At 31.8% G+C, this 19023-nt stretch overlaps 1 protein-coding gene across 3 annotated transcripts in view; it reads right to left on the bottom strand.

Moving 5' to 3' along the window:
* Window positions 367–19023, bottom strand: part of LOC109822287 (30S ribosomal protein S1, chloroplastic-like) — a 29438-nt gene continuing 10781 nt past the window's right edge. The window contains exons 2-7 of one of the 3 annotated variants that reach the window (XM_020388463.1): window positions 4120–4395; window positions 3909–3989; window positions 1995–2276; window positions 1505–1615; window positions 1336–1422; window positions 367–626 (exon numbers count right to left, since the gene is read on the bottom strand). In XM_020388463.1, coding sequence (XP_020244052.1) covers window positions 606–626; window positions 1336–1422; window positions 1505–1615; window positions 1995–2276; window positions 3909–3989; window positions 4120–4395 — 858 coding nt within the window. In that variant the 3' untranslated portion in view covers window positions 367–605. Of the gene's footprint in view, window positions 639–1335; window positions 1423–1504; window positions 1616–1994; window positions 2277–3908; window positions 3990–4119; window positions 4396–19023 lie in introns of all 3 variants that reach the window. The other 2 variants (XM_020388465.1, XM_020388466.1) reach the window with 2 other exon arrangements.

Raw genomic sequence — 19023 nt, 5'->3', positions numbered from 1 at the left:
TATTCCTCATATATATATATATATATATATACTATATATATATATATATATATATATATATGCGCTTGGTACCAAACACAAATTTTGTGCTTAGTAGTGACGTGGCACAATCCCCTCCACTCATTCAAATGGCGGGATCACATTCACATGAGTTGGAGAGTACATGAGGATATGCAATCATTTAAATGAGTGAAGGGGATTATGTCACCTCACTACCAGCACAACTTTTTGTGCTTGGTACCAAGCATACTCATTTTTCCTCATATATATATATATATATATATATATAATATATATATATATATATATATAATATATATATATATTATTTATGAAAGCATATTTCATCTAAAAATGCTCAGCCCATGTTGAAGTTTCCATTATCAGCAAAGCAACCAAAAATGACATTTGGGGGTTGGGGAACTAATGACGTACATCAGAATCCTTTAGAATCACTTATAAGAAACAGTTTGACAAGTTGTAAATGGTAGAACAATATATACTTGCATAAGCTATATATTTACACTCAACATGTTGGAGCAATAAAGCCCAACAAATCTGGAGAAATCAGGCTTGAAATCCCTTTGGAAGTGATGATCTCCACATCAGCCAGTTACTTCTGCAAGCTGTCAATCAAGCTATCATATGTAAACTGTGAGAAATAAGTATTACCCGACAAAATTTGCAAGGATACAAACTATGGAATATATATGTGCATCACAAAATCAAAGGGAACTGGATGCAGAAGCAAAATAAACCGTCTCAAACTATGCAGGTTATGAATAGAGAAATATTTGTCGAGTATAACATCTCTGTACAGTTGTTTTCGAAAAAGCATGCCATTTTCGCTGCACCCAAAGGGTTATATAGCTCCTCATAACGGTTTTATTGTGTGTGTGTAACCACAAATGTAAATTGCAGAATAATACAACTAACTATGTCTAATGATATAGAAAAGCGACAAGAGGTGTTTCGGAAATTGGTGGCATATAGAAACTTTTAGTTGAATTGAAGGATGAACATGAAAGTTTAAACTAGTCTGGAATACACAATAAGTTTTAGGACGCATCAAAACTTTATCTGGCAATAAATCCACAGGGTGTCGAAGAATAAAAAGGAGCCATCCAAGTATCTTGGATTATATATATAATCTTTAACATGAAGCGTAGATTTAGGTCTACTCACGTTTTTGGTACAACGTGAAAGTTTTAACAGTCTTGTTGAGCTAACCATGAAATTATTAATAGCAAAACAGTGTTCAGCATAACACTGTTTAGCAAAAAAAAATAAAAAAGAGTGCAAATAAAATTGGAAGCAAATCGAGATAGAAAATACCTCAGGCGGAGCTTTAGGCAACTCAGTACAAGCCACTTCCTCTATCCAAACTATTTTTCTCTTAAAACTCTCAGCTGTCTCATCCGCCTGACATTAGAAAATACAAAAAGCAAACTACGTAAGCTATCAATATAACATGATGAAGAAATGAATTCCAATGACAGAGTACCTTCTCAAAGACAAGCTTTGGATCCCGAATCATATCGCCAGGTGTAGGTTCCAGCTTTTTGGTAGAAAGACTCAACCGCTTCCTTTCTTCATCATGACTTAGTACCATTACCTTTTCAGTGGGAACAGGACCATTATATAAGCCCAAATAGCTATAAAAAAAGGATTTTCTTCATGTGAGACGCCCAAATCTTTGTTAATACTATGTTAGACACTCAAATCTTCATATTTCTCAATTAGACCCCTAAATCTTCATATTTGTTCAAAATGTAGGTCTTATTTAATACAAGTTAATAGATTTTGGTGTTTTATAACATTTGAAACAACTTAGTAGCTTGGGGGAGTTATCTAAAACAACTTAATAGATTTAGGGGTCTAATTTAGAAATATGAAAGTTTGGGGGTCTAATTTAGAAATATGAAAGTTTGGGGGGTCTAACTTTGGGCTCTACTATGACAAAACCCCAAGCAAGAAACTAAAGCTCAAGGCACCTTAAGGGTATCACCAGGATGTAAAACTGTCGCAATGTCTGAGATCTTCGCATGGCTAATTTGGCTAATATGTAGAAGACCAATCAGTCCACCGACATCGATTAGTGCACCATATGGTCTTAAGCTATGAACGGTTCCAATGACAACCGATCCAATTTCAATCTGTACCTGAGTGTTGGTCATTGTCTTGCGATTACTCAGCACGAGCTGAGATTGTTTCTTGTCAACCTCTATAAACCTCAGAGGAAGTTCCTTATCAAGGAGTTCTTCGGTAGTTGATTTCTAGTTGCATGTTTGAGAATATCATCAATCACTGAAGAAATAATTGCATCAGAATTTAAGTAGCTCTAAACAAATAGAAGGAATTTGCTGTTAAGAGCAAGGTCATGGAAGTCGCTCCAGAATGCTGAACTTTGAGAAGAGAATTACAGAGCAAATAAGATATGCAGAAACTATTGCCTCAGATGAATAGAATATATATATATATATATATATATTATATATATATATATATATATATATATATATATATATATATATATATATAGCAAAACTTGTGTCAACTTAAGTGCATAGCAAAAAAGTTGTCCACCAAACTTTTTAGCCACTCATATTGCATAGGGACTTGCATGATATGGAAAGGTTTTTTATATTAATAAATGAGTGCTAGGATGTTGGTGGACATCAACTTAAGTTGATAGCAGTTTATATATATATATATATATATATATATATATATATATATATATATATATATAATATATATATATATATATATATTGAAGCTGCATTATCTTGTGAAACTTATCTGCAAGCAGTATGCATAATGGATCTTTGATTCTTTATTATACAACAACTTGTTAGTATGCATGAAGTCGATTAATGGACATATTATCTCTTCATGGAACATGCAACAGTGCCTCTCACAGCAAACTATCTAGCAAATACAGGAAAATAGTCATTAGATAAATTTATCTTCCAATAACTTGCATTTCAATTGACATTGACCTATTTATTTGTGAAATTCGAAATGTATTTCTATATGGCAGTGAACCTATTTATGCAACACAAAGTGCAAGCATCAGGGAATAGAAGGATTCTGAGTTCTGAGTAACAGGCCAAGCTGCTAAAGTAGGAAATAATGATAAATCCTGAGAATGAAATACTTCCTACATAAAGCCCATCATTTCCAGTCTCAATAAAAGATATTTATCTATTGAGAATATTCTTCTAAATGAATTAATGAAATTTTCAATTGGATAATATAAAATAACAGAGTGTTAAGAAGGAATTTTAATGAATTATATAGATATGATAAACTGCCTAAATATCTTATTCCCCCTATAGAAGCACTCCTTTGATGTCTCCAAGGAACATGTGGGTGTATCACTATATTTGTACTTAATGATTTAACTTTACCTGAAACCCAAAATAAGAAACTTGTGTCCAGGTTTTTATTCGGAAATGACAGAAGGGAAAACAGAAAGAAAGAAAGTAAAAAGATACAAAGAAGAAAGAAAAATGAAGTAGAAAATAGAAGAGCTCAGAAAAATGAAGTAGAAAATAGAAGAGCTCATATTCCAAATGAGCAACTTCAAACCCAATTGAATTTTCCAAATTCTAAAAGAATAAGATACAAAGGGATTGATCGAGAAACATATAGTGTTCTTATTAGATTACAAAGTCATAATTTGATCATCGCATGTTATTAAAAAGAATAACCTTCTTTGTTATCATAAGGAGATAACAATTTATTTATTTATTGGGTACATAAAATAATCATTCATTATGGCTAGCCTGGTAGGCAATAATTTGCATGAAAGATGTCATTCAAGAACATTGTGTTAAGCAACATTATTGAACAAATATAAATAATAAAATCAAAGAATTCATTCCATAAGCTAAAGGACCAACCTTTGGTATCTCCGAAAATGGCACGAATCCATGAAGGCCCTCCACTACAACTAAGATGCCTCCTTTGTTTTCCCCAACAACCTGCATATTGTATGCAAGACATCAAAAGTATGAAATAAATATATTTGTCATTATCTAAGACAAATCCATTAAACTGTAAGAACAAAAATCCCATTAAATGGAAGAGAAGTTTAACGGACTTGATCCCCACCTTACTCTTGATGATAACATCTTCTGCTTGAAGCTGCTGACACCTTTCCCAAGCAAAATCACATTGAATCAACCTTAAGCTCAAAATCACGCTATCATCTACAACATTCTCACCAATGACAACAAATTCTTGTTGTAAACCAGGATATATGCCTGCCTCTGATACGTGCTTAATTTTGTAAATGCATGATTCCTCAAGAGGTAAAAATGCAGAAGATTTTCCACTTATGTCAACGAAAGCACCATCACTGTTAGTCGTCAAGACCGTTCCTTTGACCTAAAGAAACCAAAAAAAAAAAAAAGATCAATCCATGTTATTTCTTCAACATTAAATTTCACTTAAAATTACAAGCTTCATCAATGACTCTCCTCAGGGTTGTTTGGTATTCTGCACTTGGAAATACAACAAATGCTTTAGTCATGCTTTTTTATTGCTAAATGGCACTTAAATACCTTATAGTTTCACACTATTAGCACTTATACACCCTTAGTTGTATTTCATAGCATTTATATACCCTGAGTTGGTCAAATTTGGCATATTAATACTTATGTTTTGCAAACGTGACATATTTTATTCAAAAGTTCTCATATAATATTTATATGCTATTCTTATAGTATTCTCTATTAAGTTTGTTGAATTCATTGTCAAATCTTTTAAAGTTCTATTTTTAAAATAGAATTATGATTCATTTAAATTAGAATTTAGGTAGGTTTAATAGTAACTTAATAAATTATGATGGTTAGAAAGCTCCAAAATCAACATATGAATGTTATATGGAAATTTTCAGATGAAAATTTTCACGTTTACAAGATATAAGGTATTAAAGTGCCAATTTTGACCAACTAAGGGTACATAAATCCTACAAGTACAATTGAGGGTATATAAGTGCCCAAGGAGTGAAACTATAAGGTATTTAAATGCTATTTAGCCTTTTTTATCTGTTTTGTTTGTTTCGAACCAAGAGCAAATAATTGTCCAAACTTCAACATTCGCGAATCACAAATTTTCATGGGCTATAACCATGATTTGTGTCCATTTACATTCATTTGGCCCAATGACAATTAATTGTGATTACTTCAAAATTCACAATTAATTGTGACTACTTCAAAATTCACAATTTTGAAGGGCAATTATGCCTATTTATTCACAATTTTAGCAATTTTTGTTTATTTCGTTCCAAAGGCTTGTGGTTATACATACTTCACAAACTCGCAATTTTTATAGGCAATAGTCTACGTTTTTTGAGAATTTTCATTCATTTCGACCCAATGACATTTACTTATGCGTAGTCCAATATTCACAATTTTCATGAGTAATTAGCCGCAGTTTTCAAAATTCAAGAATTTCAAAATTCGCAAATTTCCCTACCTATAACCCATAGTTTTATTATTATTATTATTTTGCTCATTTCAATCCAATATCAATTAATCATTCGTATACAAAAATTCACGATTTTCATGTTAGGATCTTTGTTCTTTTTTGTTCATTTCGACCCAATAACAATTATATGTGCGAACTTCAATATTCACAGTTTTCATATGCTATAATCTACAATTTTTGTCCAGTATCATTCATATGAAGCAAATCACAATGAATTATATAACTACTTCAAATCTTAATTTTATTGGGTTATAACCCATGATTTTGGGAAATTTTATTTATTTAGTCCTAATGTAAGTACTAATACATACTTCAAAAATATGCGATTTTCATGAGGCACCAACAATTTTTGTCAATGTTCATTACTCGACCAAATAGCAAATAAGTATGTCCGCTTCAAAATTCATGAGTTTTAATGGGCTATAGTCCATGATTTTTGTTCATATTTGTTCATGTTGACCCCATAGCAATTAATTGTACTAATTTCAATATTTGAAATTTAATGGGCTATAGCCCACGATTTTGTCCATTACCACTCACTCGATCCAATAATAATTAATTATGACTAAACAATTTTTGATTTTGCTAGGTTATTTTAACCTACAATTTTGACAAATTTTAGTTCGTTTCATCCCAACAAATAATAACATGCACTTCAAAATTCGTGATTTTCATGACATATAAACTATGACTTTTGTCACTTTTTCTTCAACTAAATGGGAAATAAGAATATGTAATTCAAAATTAGTGATTTTCATGACCTGTAGCCCATAACTTTTTATCCATTTCCACTTATTTTGACCCAAAATTATTTAATTAAGCTAACTTCAATTTTGGCGATTTTTATGGGCTATAACCCATGATTTTTGTCCATTATTATTCATTTGACCCCATTGCAATTAATCATAACTACTTCAAACCCCAATTTTGATGGGTTATAACCCATGATTTTAGAAGTTTTTATTCATTTCATCGCAATGAAATTAATAATACGCAGTTAAAAAATTCATGATTTTCATTAGTTATAATCCACGGTTTTTGTCAATGTATATTTTTTGACCAAATAACAAATAAGTATGCGTACTTAAAAATTCATGGTTTTAATGAGCTGTAGTCCATGATTTCTGTCCATATCTGTTCATTCGAACCAGATAGCAACTAATTGTACGAACTTCAATTCACATTTTTAATGGGCTATATAACCCACAGATTTTGTTCGTTACCATTCCCTCAATCCAATAACAATTGTTATGACTACCTCAAAATTTTAATTTTGGTAGGTTATTATAACCCATAATTTTAATAATTTTAGTTTGTTTCGTCCCAATTATAACCTACTTTGAAATTTGCGATTTTCATGATCTATCAACCATAATTTTTTTTCCCAATTTTTGGCAACTAAATGGAATATAAGTATACATATTCAAGATTTGTGATTTTCATGGCCTATAGTCAATGACATGTGTCCATATTTTTGGTAAGATCCAAAAGCAATTATTGTGCAAACTTCGATTTTGCAATTTTCATAACACTATAACTCACAATTTTGTCCAAAATCATTCATTCGACCCAATTGTAATTAATTATAACTTAAAACCCTGCTTTTGATGGGTTATATAACCCATAATTTAAGGATTTTTTTTGTTCATTTCGTCCTAATAAAAGTAATAATATATAGTTAAAAATTCGTGATTTCGATCAGCTATAACCCACATTTTTTATCAATGTTTGTTTTTAACTGAATGACAAATAAGTATTTGTACTTGAAAACTCGTGATTTTAATGAGTTATAGTACATGATTTTTGCCCATATTTGTTCATTTCAAACCCCATAGCAATTAATTGTGCAGACTTCAATATTCATAATTTTAATGAGCTATAACCTACGTATTTCATCCATTATTATTCACTCGATCCAGTAATAGTTAATTATGATTACTTTAATTTTTTTTTATTTTGATAGGTTATTATAACTACAATTTTGACCGTTGTAGTTTGTTTCATCCCCGCGACAAGTGATAATAAGTACTACAAAATTTGCGATTTTCATATCTCTGACCAAGAATTTTGTCAATTTTTGTTTTTCAACTAAATAGGAAATAAGTATGTCTACTTTAAAATTTGTGATTTTCATGGCTAATAGCACATGACTTTTGTACCTTTTTTATTTATTTCGACTCAAAAGCAATTAATAGTGCAAACTTTAATTTTAGAGATTTTCATGGGTATATAACCCATGAATTTTTTCCATTATTATTCATTCAACCCAATGACAATTAATTATAGCTTCTTAAAAACCCCAATTTTGATGGGTTACAACCCATGTTTTTGGCAATTTTTATTCATTTTGTCCCAATGCAAGTAATAATACATATTTCAAAATTTGTAATTTTCATGAACTATAATCCACAATTTTTATCAATGATAGTTCTTCAACCAAATAGCAAATAAGTATGCGTGTACTTCAAAATTTGTAATTTAATTGGGCTATAATCCATGATTTTTGTCAATATTTATTTATTTCGAACCCCATGACAATTAATTATACAGACTTAAATATCACAATTTTAATGGGCTATATAATCCATGGATTTTGACCATTAAAATTCACTCAATCCAATAATATTTAATTATGACAACTTAAAAATTTTGACTTTTGATATGATATATATAACCCACGATTTTGACTAATTCAGTTCGTTTTGTCCTAATGAAAAAAACACGTACTTCAAAATTCACAGTTTTCATGATATATAAGCCATGATTTTCGTAAATTTTTGCTTTTCAACTAAATGCAAAACAAGTGTGTAATTCAAATTTTGTGCTTTTCGTGGCCTACAATCCATAAATTTGTTTGTTTTTGTTGGTTTCGACCCAATTTCATTTAATTATGCGAACTTAAAATTTCACGATTTTGGTAGGCTATATAACCCACGATTTTTTTTCCAAGATCATTCATTCGACCCAATTACAATTAACTTTCCAACAAAGATCATTCATTCGACCCAATTACAATTAAATTTCCAACCCAATTTTGATGGGTTGTATAACCCATGATATTGGCAATTTTTATTTATTTCATCACAATGAAAGTAATAATACGTAGTTCAAACTTCATGATTTTCATCAGTTATAACCTATGATTTTTGTTAATGTTTGTTTTTTGGCCAAATAACAAATAAGTATGCGCACTTGAAAATTCATGATTTTAATACGTTATACTCTATTATTTTTGTCCATATTTGTTCATTTCGAACACCAAAGAAATTAACTGTATGGACTTCAACATTCGCATCTTTAATAGGTTATAACCCATGGATTTTGTCCATTATCCTTTACTCAACCCAATAACAATTAATTATCACTTCAAAATTTTCAATTTTGATAGATTATTATGAGTCTATGACCCACGATTTTGACAACTTCAGTTCATTTCGTCTGAACGACAAGTAATAACACGTACTTCAATATTTGCAATTTTAATAATCTATAAACCATGAACTTTTTTGTTAATTTTTGTTTTCCAACTAAATGGAAAATAAGTATACATACTTCAAATTATAGATTTTCATGGCCTACAGACCATGACTTCTGTCCATTTTTTGTTCAACTCAAAAGCAATTAGTTGTATGAACTTTAATTTTCGCAACTTTCATACAATGTTTTGCATTATCATTCATTTGACCCAATTGCAATTAGTTATACATCTAACCTGAATTTTGATGGGTTATAACTTATGACCCTGGATTTTGGCAGTTTTTATTTGTTCCGACCCAATGAAAGTAATAATATGTATTTCAAAATTAGTGATTTTCATGAGCTATAACCCACGGTTTTTGTCAACGTTTGTTTTTTGACCAAATAACAAATAAATGCGTACTTGAAAATAAATGATTTTTACGGACTATAGTCCATTAATTGTCCATATTTGTTCATTTTGAACCCCATAACAATTAAGTGAGGACATTTCACAACATTAATGCCATAACTGTGATTATAAAATTTATGCAATAATAATTATGACTAGAAAATTTTCGATTTAGATAGGTTATGATAACCCACGATTTTGACAATTTTATTTGTTTTCGGCTCAATGACAAGTAATAACATGTACCTTAAAATTCATGAATTCACGATTTTCATGATCTGTAAACCATGATTTTTGTCAATTTTTGCTTTTCTACTAAATGGAAAATAAGTATGCATACTTAAAAATTTGTGATTTTCATGGCCTATATACTCCATAAATTTTATGCATTTTTGTTTGTTTCAACCCAAAATCAATTAGTTGTACGAATTTCAATTTTCACAATTTTCCATAGGTCATAACCCATAAATTTTGTACATTATCATTCATTAGATCCAATGACAATTAATTATGACAACTTCAAACCCCAATTTTGATGGTTTGTAACAGATTTTGGCAATTTTTACTTGTTTTGTCCCACTGAAAGTAATAATGCATACTATGAAAATATTTGTCAATGTTCATTTTTTTACCAAATAACAAATACGTATGTATACTTCAAAATTTTTGATTTTAATGGGCTTTAGTCCATGATCTTTGTCAATATTTGTTCATTTCAAACCCCATAGCAACTAATAGCGTGGACTTTAGTACTCGCAACTTTGGGCTATAACCCACGGATTTTGACCATTATAATTCACTCGATCCAAGAACAATTATTACTTCAAAAATTTCGACATTGATAGGTTATAATAACCCATGATTTTGACAAGTTTAGTTCATTTTGTCTCATAGACAAGTAATAACATGTGCTTTGAAATTCGTGATTTTCATCTATAAAGCATGATTTTTGTCACTTTTGTTTTTCTACTAAACGAAAAATAAGAATGTGCAATTATATATTTGTGATTTTCATGGCCTATAGTCCATGATTTTACGTCCATTTTCGCTTGTTTCGACCCAAAAGTAATTAATTGCGCGAACTTGAATTTTCACGTTTTTCATGGACTATATATCTGTCAATTTTTTATCCATTATCATTCATTCAACCCAATTCCAATTAATAATAACTACTTCAGACCCTAATTCGGATGGGTTATAACCCACAATTTTAACAAATTTTATTCGTTGCATCCTTATGAAAGTTATAATATGTATTTCAAAATTCGCAATTTTCTTGAGTTATAACCCACGATTTTTGTCAATGTTCGTTTTTTGAAAAAATGACAACTATGTGAACTTGAAAGTTCGTGATTTTAATAAGTTATAGTCCATAATTTTTGTCCACATTTGTTTACTTTGAACCTCATAGCAATTAATTTTGCGAACGTCAATATTCACAATTTTGACAGGCTCTAACCGACGAATTTTGTCCATTATCATTCACTTGACCAAATAACAATTAATTGTGAGTACTTCCAAATTTTTTATTTTGATATATTATTATAACCCGTAATTTTAACAATTTTAGTTTGTTTCGTCCTAACTTCTAGTGATAACATGCCTATCAAAATCCATCACTTTTATAATTTATAACGCGTGGTTTTAGTCAAGTTTAATTTTTCAACAAAATGGAAAATAAGTATGTGTACTACAAAATTTGAGATTTTCAATGCATATAGTCCATACCTTTTGCCCATTTTTGTTTGTTTCAATCCAAAAGCTTTTAATTGCAGTAACTACAATTTTCGCGATTTTCATATGCAATATATAACGCACGATTTTTGTCCAATCATTCACTCAACTCATTTGAAATTAATTATAACAACTTCAAACCCTAATTTTGATTAGTTATACAACCCACGAATTTAGCAATCTTATTCGTACATAAAATTCCCGACTTCATCAGCTATAACTAATGATTTTTTTCAATATTCATTTTTGACCAAATGACAAATAAGTATGTGTACTTAAAAATTCATGATTTCAAAGGCTATAGTCCATTTTCCCCCTTATTCGTTCATTTCGAACCCTGTAGCAATGAATTATGCAGAATTTCAAAAATTTAATGGGCTATAACCCATGGATTTTGTCCATTATAATTCACTCGAACCAAAAACAATAAGGTATAACTACTTCCACATTTACAATGTTGATAAGTTATTATAACCCGTAATCTGACAATTTTAATTCATTTCGTCTCAATGACAAGTGATAGCACATACTTGTGATTTCCATGATTTATAAACCATGATTTATTTGTCAAGGTTTGTTTTTCAACTAAATGGAAAATAAGTATGCATATTTCAAAATTTGTGATTTTCATGGCATATATCCATGACTTTTTTCATGTGTTTGTTTCAACCTAAAAGCAATTAATTATGCGAACTTAAGTTTTCACGATTTTCATAGGCCATAACCTACAAATTTTGACCATTATCATTTATTCCATCTAATGATAATTAATTATGACTATTAGAAACCTCAATTTTGATGGATTATAACCCATGATTTTAGAAAGTTTCGCAGATTTCATGAACTATAACTCACAATTTTTATCAATGTCCAATTTTTGACTAGTTATCGAGTAAGTATGTGTACTTCAAAATTAGTTATTTTATTGGGTTATAGTCCATGATTTTTTTATCAATACTAGTATAGTGTACGCAAGGTTTTAAATATCGGATATCGGGGAAATATCGGATGGCTTTCTTCAATATTTAGAGGTAAAAAGAACTGTAAATTGGTCGTAATCCTTTTATTATCGGTTGAGAGTTTCTATTTAACTAAAATGACTTTCTTCAATAAGGCATTTTGACAGAATCACATATTAAAGTCTTTTACATTAAGAGGGTTTGTTAAGAGATGTGTAAAAGACCAAGAGAGTTATTATAAGACACGCTAAGTCGAAGGGTGTTTTCTAAACACCAAAGTTGAGAGGGGTTATCTACAACACCTCTATAGTTACGGGGCTCTATCAAATTAAATTAGTTGAGTGGTTTTTTGAGACATTCCCCATAGTTGAGTTTTCAAAAAATTAACTATTCTTTTATATTTAGCTTATTTACATATTTTTCCCTCAAATGTTTTATAGTTCAATATTAGTCCCTAAATTATAAGCAATTTCAAAATTTTAAGGGAATAATGTAGAATTATTAGAGATTTAAAATCAAGAAATTAATATCTAAATTACCTTTAAATATTGCTCTTATAGGTAATATATGGAATATCGGCCGATATATCGCTATATAAACTAATATAAAAGGTTAAATACTTTATCTTAATAATATTTATGGTTTTATATTGTTTTCTTTTATTTGGGGATTTTTTCTCATATATCGATCATTATCAAAAATATTGGCTGGTATAACAAAATCGAGTCATTTTTAATTTGATTGTGGGCTTGGTATTGGGTCATGTTTGGAAACCAAAACTAAAACACAAGTCACAAAAACCATAATTCATATCCTAAATCTCTCCACTCTCAGCTCTAAAATCTTAAGCATATATCTTGACGCAAATTCTTATGTTGAAAATTCATCAATATCTGAGATTATAGATTATAATGTTATATTATGAATGAGCATTATCTCATATGACACCCAGATATTTTTTACATAACCCCAGTTATTGCAATCCAATATCATGGATTTTATTTGTCCGACATTTATATGATGCCCAACACTTTGTAGTAGTCCTTCGAAAGCCTCTTCTAAAATTTTCTAAGCAAAGAATATAAATTCAGAAATAATTCAAAATCTTAAGATTATTCAAAATATGATGCTTTAATTTTCCCACATTTCATATAAATTCAGAAATAATTCAAAATCTTAAGATTATTCAAAATATGATGCTTTAATTTTCCCACATTTCCTCTAGTATAAAATCTTAAGATTATTCAAAATATGATGCTTTAATTTTCCCACATTTCCTCTAGTATATAAATATAAGCCAAACATCTGGCCTCATATTATATGATGAATATTATTTATCAAAGGGAACACATGCTTTGCTTGTGGTTAACAAAGGCTTTAAATCTTTGTTGGCTTAATTAAATTAAATACCTTACAGTTTATAAAAGTTTTATTACATATTTTAAATTAGAAAGTTTTTTGAATGCCTCTAAAGTTTTTTCGATAGAAACTTGACACAGCTACAAAGAATTTTAAATTAGAAAGAAATTTTGAATCAGAACGTAATAGATGAACATAAATAAATATGAATGCCTTGTAAGAACTATTAGACTTAGAAATGAAAGTTGAAATTCTTTTTGAAATCGAGCTCTCCAAAGATATCTAAAGTTTCCAGCAACACTTTTTAACACTTAGCTAAAATAGGAGATAGTGCTTCATTGCAGTAAATTGAAACTCCCAACAGTGGTAATTCGTGATTTTCGTGATATATAAACTAAGATTTTTGTTAATTTCCGTTTTTCTACTAAATGGACAATAAGTATGTGTATGGAAAATTTGTGATTTTCATGGCCTTATAATCTATGACTTTTGTCCATTTTTCTTTGTTTCGACCCAAAAACAAGTAATTGTGCATACTTTAATTTTCAAGATTTTCATGGACTATAACCCATAATTTTTTTTCCAATGTCATCCATTCAACCTAATTTTAATTAATTATGACTGCTTCAAACCCGAATTTTGATGGGTAATGTAGAGAAAATAGAAAAGGCAAAATGTCATTATGCATCTAACCCTAAGCTCTCTTAAATACAGATTAGGAATATATTACAAAATAGATATGAGATAAATCAAATCTAATCATATCTCAATGTCTCATAATATCTACTAAATCTACTAATACCAAATTATCAATAATATTTAACACTCCCCCTCAAGTTGGAGTATATATATAATACATATGCACAGCTTAATACAAATAGGAACAAAACAGCTAGTTGTAAGAGCTTTGGCAATGTCATCTTTGTCTGGAATACTTAAAGACATCAGAAATCAAAATATTATAGTCATAACCAGTAGAAACCCTAGGCGGATAAGCCAGTAAAAGAAATCATACGCGAGTAAGCCAGTAGAAACCCTAGATGGAGAAGCTAATACCCTAGGTGGGCTAGCCAGTAGAGATCCTAGGCGGGTACCCCAGTAGAGACCTTAAGCGGGTAAGCCAATAAAAATCCTAGGCAGATAAACCAGTAGCAACAATAAAGAAGAGAAAAAGTAAACATATGATTGATCCATTGATTGCCTGCTCAATCTTGATTTCGGTGTCTTTTGAAGGGAAAGATGATAAAATCAATACATTTTGGCATCTTACTAAAAAAAGAATAATGAAGTCTGGAGAATCTGGTCGAAGAGGGGTTGAACGATGAAGGTAATCAATGGAACATGGGCAGGTGAGAGTATTGTCCATGTTGTACAACCAATGATTTTGGAAATTTATAGTTGCTTATCCCAATGAAAGTAATAATATATATAAATTCGCAATTTTCATGAGCTATGACCAACGATTCTTGTCAATATTTATTTTCCAACCAGATGAAAAATATATGTGCACTTGAAAATTCGTGATTTTAATGGACTGTAGTCCATGATTTTTGTCCATGTTTATTCATTTCGAAACTCACGACAATTGATAGTGTGGACATTAATAATCACAATTTTAATGAGCTATAATCCACGAATTTTGTCTACTATAATTCACTCAACCAAAAAACAATTAACTATGACTACTTAAAAAAATTATTTTCACAGGTTGGGATACCTAGCCCCACGAGTTCACGCCCGACAAGTATCGAACACGGATTCGCCGAGGATCCGCTAAGGATACATTTCTAAGAGAAGAAAAAAAGGCGTTAGGTGATCATCGCCGCCGGCGGGTCTCATCATTGGACGCGTCAACGGATTGAAAGAAGGAAACTTGAAAGCTTACTTGGTGGCAACACTCCATTGCTGCTATTGAGCACAGTTATGGCGGTGGCTCCCAAAACCCTAAAAGCGAAGAATGGGAAGAAATGAGATCGAAAGATCCTTATTTGCTTAATTTTCGTTCGGGTCGGGTTTTGTATCCAAAGCCTATTAGATTATAATTTTCCTTCGGGTCAGGTTTTGTATCCAAAGCCTATTAGATTAGAATGAGCTTAATCGGGTTTGGACCCGGACCCAGTACTGACCTGTTTAATCAAATTTATTTAAAAACGGGTTTGACGCGTAAACAACATTGTTTTAAATATCGGCCGATAATCGATATTATCGGCCGAGTTATCGGATTTAAGAGCTCTCCGCTAGGATAAGTTGGTTTGTAATCGGTTATCGTTTTGGAGAGTTTATCGGCACGTTATCGGCGTTATCGGCACTTATCGGCCGATAAGTAAGGCTTTTTCATCGGGATTATCGGCCGGGCATTTTAAGTTGGATTGTTGAGTTTTTAAACCCGACCCGACCCACTTTCTACAATTAGTTAGTGATTCTAAACATGATGATTTACATTTTGGTATGTTTATATTTTATTAAGCATGGTTAGATTATATTTTTTAGTTATTATATTATATATATACACCATCCAGCATATCACTCCGATAAATACTACTTATCCCCGATATATCCCCGATTTTCGCTATCCGATAAGAATTTTGGCCGTCTGATAAATCCCCGATAACCGATATTTAAAACCTTGATAAACAGACCCATACTCAAACCCAGAAACCTAATATTTGTTGAAAAATTATTACTAGACACTTGATTGACCCAGAAATTATTTTAAAGCCCACCAATTTCTTATATTTGCTGCAAAATTAATTTCAGCCCCCTGATTGAACCAGAATTGTTCTAGAATCCATCTAAATATATAGAACAATTTTTTATTAGTCCTAAAAGTTACAGAAACATGCATATATAGTTAATTCCTTATATATAATGTACATAGTAAAATTAGCGTACACATGTTGTAGCTATTTTAAATATATAACTTTTACAAATTTACCGTATTCCTGTAAGCTAACTTTTACAAATTTGCTGTGTTCCGTGTCCGTATCCATGCCTGCACCCGTATCCATGCTACCTAGTTGACAAGTTATTATAACCCATAGTTCTAACAATTTTAGTTTGTTTCATCCCAACAATAAGTAAAAATACGTGATTTATTATTCGCGATTCTCATGATCTATAAGCCACGATTATTGTCAATATTTGTTTTTCAGCTCAATAAAAAATAAGTATGCATAATTTAAAGTTCGTGATTTTCATGCCTATAATCCACAATTTTTGTATGTTTTAACCCAAAAGCATTTAATTATGCAAACTTCAATTTTTACGATTTTCATGAGCTATAATCCTTTTTGTTCATTATCATTTATCAATTAATTATAACTACTTCTGTTTGGTGGAAAATTTGGAGTAAAAAGAATGAAAGAAATTTGATTTGTATTCTCTCGATCTTAATTATAATTTGGATTTCCGATTACAAAAGAGAGGAGAATTGATCTAAATTCTCCCATTTGTTTAATTCTGGGTTCTTCACGGTGGCGATGGAGTGCCTCTCTCGAATGCTCGCGTCGAGTTTGCTCTCCGTTGACGATCCGAACATCTTGTGTCACTAGAACGTGGTCTTCTCCTCACGATTTGACGCTATGGAGAACTTGCAAACCAACTTTGAAACTCTGAACGAGTTGATAACTCAGAGCGAGTTTGAAACTCTATGAATGAGTTGATTTAACCGAAATCGGTTTGTAAGCCAAGGGAATGCTCCAAGAACTTTGTTGCTGCAGGAAGCTCGAAGAGGATTTGCAGCCGAGAAGATGATCCAAAAAAGCCGATCTCTAGATCTCCAAGATACTCCAAGATCTAAAAGCCCGAACTCAGTTGAGTTTACTCCTATTTATAGGAGATTAAGGGGTGTAACCGTTCCCTTAATTCACTCCTAAGTGGGGCTGAATGGGTGTAACCACCCCCTTAAACTGCTCCCCAAATCGTGGGGAAAACGGTTTTGAAACCGTTCAGTTCGAGCTTCGAACGAGTCAAACGCTGAAAAATAGCGTTCAGGGTCCGAACTCTACGTTTTAGACTTAAAACGCAAAGTTAGGCCTATTTTGGTGGCTGAACGCACAGGTCGCGCTGCGTTGTAAATCTGAAACGCAAAGTTAGGTTGCAGAGATGAACTCCGCGTTTTGGAACTGAGACGCAGAGTTGGGCTCTGCATGAACTCTGCGTTTTGGACCTGAGACGCAGAGTTGGGCTCTGCATGAACTCTACGTTTTGAGTCCACGAACTCTGCGTCTGGACTTGAATGCTGGGGATGGCCTCTGCGTTTTGACTCTAGAACATGGGCATGACCTCTGCGCTTTGATGTTGTAACACAAGGATGACCTCTGCGTTTTGATGGTATAACACAGGAATGACCTCTGCGTTTTGATGTGAAAAGATAATCAATTTATGATCTCTTTTGCTAGAGCGTTGCAAAGACCATCATCTTGTAATCTTCATCTTGGCTCATTGAAAATATGAGAGTCGTCAGATTGTAACTCCCGATGTTGATGATGAAAGCTGTTGAACTAGAGCTTTCATTGGTTGTTGCGAAGGTCGTCGGATTGTAACATTTATCGATCTACGTGAAAGTCTTCAAATTATAGTCTTCTGAAAGTCGTCAGATTGTAACTTTCATCATCGGTGTTTGACGGGGAATCAGCTAACTGTTGTGATTTTTAGAGGTAACTGTTAACGTGATAGTTTTGTGGACCCGCCATCCTATTAAAGATGATTGGTAAGTTAATGGACTATCAGAGGTTACTGTTAACGTGATAGTTTTGTGGACCCGTCATCCTACTGAAGATGATTGGCAACTTGATGGACTATCAGATGTAACTGTTAACGTGATAGTTTTATGGACCAGCCATCCTATTGAAGAGGGTTGGCAAGTTGATGAACTATCAGAGGTAACTATTAATGTGATAGTTTTATGAGCCTACCATCCTATTGAAGAGGATTGACAAGTTGATGGACTATTAGAGGTAACTATTAACGTGATAGTTTTATGGACCCGTCATCCTGTTTGAAGAGGATTGGTGGGGGAATTTAGAGGAAAACAGACTATCAGATGTGATCATTAACGTAATAATTTTGGTGGACCCGCCATCCTTGAAGAGGATTAGCGGGGGAATTTGGAAGAAAACAGACTATCAGAGGTGATCATTAACGTAATAGTTTTGGTGGACCCGTCATCCTGCTTGAAAAAGATTGACGGGGGAATTTGAAAGAAAACAGACTATCAGAGATGATCATTAACGTGATAGTTTTGATAGACTTCGTGGTTGACAGAGGTATTCTATTAAACATGACAACTCAGAAAATTTATTATTCATAATCCAATGAACTACAAATAAACCAATCCCCAGTCTTGAACAAGTACAGGGAAAAAAAAGGTAGACATGACACATCGCCTAGTGGGCCAATATCTAACTAGTTTGACTATCAGAGGTAATTATTAACGTGATAGTTGTTAGATCTACCATCCTACTGAAGGGGATTGGCTTCAGTAACCGTAGTGTCTTCCCCTTCTGACTGAGAAGATTGGACTTGGTCCGATTGCTCAGGTTGATCCTGCTTACTTTGTTCTTCAGCTTTGATCCTGACAATAATCTTTTGAGCATTGCTCAG

Source organism: Asparagus officinalis, chromosome 8 (genome assembly GCF_001876935.1).
Source record: "Asparagus officinalis chromosome 8, Aspof.V1, whole genome shotgun sequence".
Taxonomy (NCBI): Eukaryota; Viridiplantae; Streptophyta; class Magnoliopsida; order Asparagales; family Asparagaceae; genus Asparagus; species Asparagus officinalis.
Note: the sequence above shows the minus strand (reverse complement) of the source record. Positions and strands in the feature narration are given on the sequence as shown.